The 3,140-nt window shown below is 41.1% G+C and overlaps 1 protein-coding gene across 1 annotated transcript in view; it reads left to right on the top strand.

Moving 5' to 3' along the window:
• The first annotated feature begins 2,965 nt into the window (after positions 1-2,965).
• FUT11 (fucosyltransferase 11 (alpha (1,3) fucosyltransferase)) overlaps positions 2,966-3,140 on the top strand; it is a 7,807-nt gene continuing 7,632 nt past the window's right edge. Inside the window, exon 1 of the mRNA XM_010000813.1 lies at positions 2,966-2,971. Within this exon, the coding sequence (XP_009999115.1) occupies positions 2,966-2,971 (6 nt within the window). The remainder of the gene's footprint in view (positions 2,972-3,140) is intronic.

Here is a 3,140-nt window from a genome sequence, read left to right as displayed (position 1 = left end):
GAAAAAGCGATAACTCTTCAAAACTTCTGGTAGTTGCTGTGTGTTTGTATGGGCGCGTGTGCATGCTCCAGGTGTGAAGAGGATGCACAGGTGGGGAGGACAAGAGGCAGGTCAAGTAATGGGAGCTGAAGCAGCCAAACATTTTGTGTCTTCTCTTAAGAGGGAAATATGGCAGATGTATCATGTGGCTGGCTGAACCAGAAATCAATGAAAAAGGAAATGAATGGTAAAGCCAGGAGGAAGCAGGGCAATTTTTTTTCCACAATCTTCCCTGTACTATAAGTTGCTGTGCAGATCTGTAATGGAGTAAGTAATAGTACAGTGAGCAACAATCAACAGCTTATGAACAGCATAGGGGTAGAGATGGTGCTTCCTGTTGGTGTGTGTGGTGAATCCTTTCCTTCTCATTGCATGGCTCTGTAATGTCCTACTCAATCCATGTTCCATGGCCTCTCCTGCAGAACTTCCCTGTCTATCCAGATGGTAGTGGGAACAAAAGCCTCTTAACCTTAAGCAGAAAATACTTTTAACAAGATGATACGGGGCTGTGTAGGAACTGGATGATAAGGAAGCTGCCATTTTCAACCATATTATTGTGAATCATAGTAAAGAAGCAGGAATTTGATTTATACTGATTGCAAATTTGAGACTGGGATACAAGGAAGGGGATACAAAACCTAAGATTTAGACTGGACTGTAGTAGGTATTGCAAGTACCTGATTTTGGTTATGGAAAGCATCTGGGCTATAGTGAGGAGTTTCATTATGGGATGTTTATACCCTCCCCCCATTCTACCTGCTGATCAGCTTGCTTGCACAAAACCTTTTTTTGTAAGCCTGTTTGTTAAACTAAAATACCTCAGACAGACTAAATCCATCTACTTTGGCCACTCTGCTGCTCCATTCTGCAAGGGTGGATGAGAAGACTCCTGTGAAGTGAGTGTATCTCAAATTCAGAATTCTAAGGGCTTTGTTTATTAGATTTTGAAAGGGGCTTTTATATTTTAGCTTGAACGCTTAACAACTGTTCTTACAATACCAGGAGTTGAAGGTACCAATAGCACTAAAAGTGGAAGGAAAAATAGGGGTGGAATAGAGGGCTTGATATTTCAGAGGAAAGTCCTTGTTACGATCAGAAAAATATCTGGCTGTGGTTTTAGTTCCATATCCCGTAGCATGTATATAAATCCATTTTTCTTCTAATGCTGCTAGTTTGTCTTCCCTCCCATCACTACACAGAAAGGGGAATATGAAAATTGCAATGGATAAACTCTTTTCAAGATGTAGTTGACAGAACCTTCAGCATTTTTGTGTGAATGTGGCTGACTTTTTACTCCACATACTGCCTCCAACCAAAAAATCTAGAGGATTTTTAACCAGAGACGACAAACAACTTCCCAGGAATAGAAGGTGTAGCAACCACAGACTTCCACAAATACTAATTTCTAGTATTAATATTGGGGGTGTGGGGGTTGGAAATGAAATCAATAAATGACCCTTTCATTTTCTTCACTTGTTTTTCCAATGCATCTTTTAATTTGTAAAGAAATAAAAATATATTAAGATGTATTTTATGTCATTGTTAGTAAATAAACACTGCTTATTTTTCCAAACCCTGTATTTTGCGGGAGGGTCGAAGTGGGAAAGGCTGAAGTAGCTGATTGATCCTTTGCAATCTAATCTTCTGCTGACCAAATTCAGACTTTTTTTTTCCCCCTCCTTAATCACAGTGAGCCATGATAAGAAATTCAGCAAGAGTCAACTAACAAAAGGTGCTGTTAAATCTCAATATTACTTTACCTAGATGAATGTTTTTTAATTTACTACCCCTTCTGAACTTTCATTTTGCAAAGACATTTCCATTTTCTCTAACAGCTTGAGTCTGATTGGGATTTTTTTTTTTTGCCTTCTTTGGGAAGTATTACCTTTTGACAATGTTAACTTTAAGACTTCTGCAGGCTTAATTTTTCAGAGGAGTGCCCATTTCAGAGTTAAGATATAGGGGATGCTGGGTGGGGTTGTTTTTTGTTTTCCAACAGGAGAGTGCTAGTTTCAAAAATAAAATTCAGTGTGAACTGGGAGTGTAACTTGATTATAGCCTAGAACATTGATATTGTGCAGTGTGCTGATAACATTACAACAATCTGTATGAAAGCACAAGACAATCATTGGTAAATATCCACCAAGACTTACCTTGCTGTAGAATATTTTTGAGATTATTCTCCTACAGAATGTACGTTGTGTCCAAAATCTGCTATGGAACAATAACAATGGGCTTTGTGGATCCTTGTATATTAATCATGTGGAGTAAATTGTGCTTGTGGATATTTTTGTGGCAGCACCCCTTCTGATGTATGTGGAAATTACTTTGCAGAGCACTTGTCTGTTGGCATTTTATCAGGATAGAAGTAAGTGAAGGAGCTGATGGGGATAGCATGAGGCTGGGTAGTCTTTCTGTTCTGTAGTGTGCTCCTGGGTCATGCCTGAGTAGTGTCAAGACCTAACAAGTCAAAGAAAAGCAAAAAAATTCCCAGGTTTTAACCTGTTCCTTATGTGGAGAATACTTCTTTGCTTCTGTCCATAGTAACTAATGCCCTGTATTAGGATTTATCAGTTTTAAGTATTGTGATTGGGATTAAGTTATTTCTTAAGGAATTGATGTGAAGCTTTTAGCAATTCCCTAACCGAATGGTAGTTCTAGCATGCTTCTGTTGGATTTTTATAGTGTAGCCCAAACTCCCATTTAATACTAAAAGAATTATGGCAGGTAGGTACAGTAGAGCAGCTTTGAGGGAGCTTTAAATCTACCTGTAGATATTTCTTAGAAGGAAAATTTCTGTTCCTGAAACATGTTTTCTGTTCCCTCCCTTCGTGGTTTCCAGCAGGCGCTGCGCCCCGTAAGTGCCCCGGTAAAGCAGCTGGGGCGTTTCCTTGCCAGGTCGGGGCGCTGCTGACGGAGGTGCCGGATGCAGGTGCGTTAGGGGCAGGGTTGGCATCAGCTGCAGAAGTACGGAAGTGCTGCGGTTCCCTCGTTCCACTCCTGCTGCGTTGCGCTGTCCCTTCGAAGTTGCGTTGAGGCTCCCAAGTGCCGGGACGTGGGACGGCGCTCCCGGCCTCCCCGCCCGCTCCCGGGCCCCATCC

This window comes from Chaetura pelagica, unplaced genomic scaffold, assembly GCF_000747805.2.
Source record: "Chaetura pelagica isolate M959 unplaced genomic scaffold, ChaPel_1.0 scaffold166, whole genome shotgun sequence".
Classification (NCBI taxonomy): domain Eukaryota; kingdom Metazoa; phylum Chordata; class Aves; order Apodiformes; family Apodidae; genus Chaetura; species Chaetura pelagica.
Note: the sequence above shows the minus strand (reverse complement) of the source record. Positions and strands in the feature narration are given on the sequence as shown.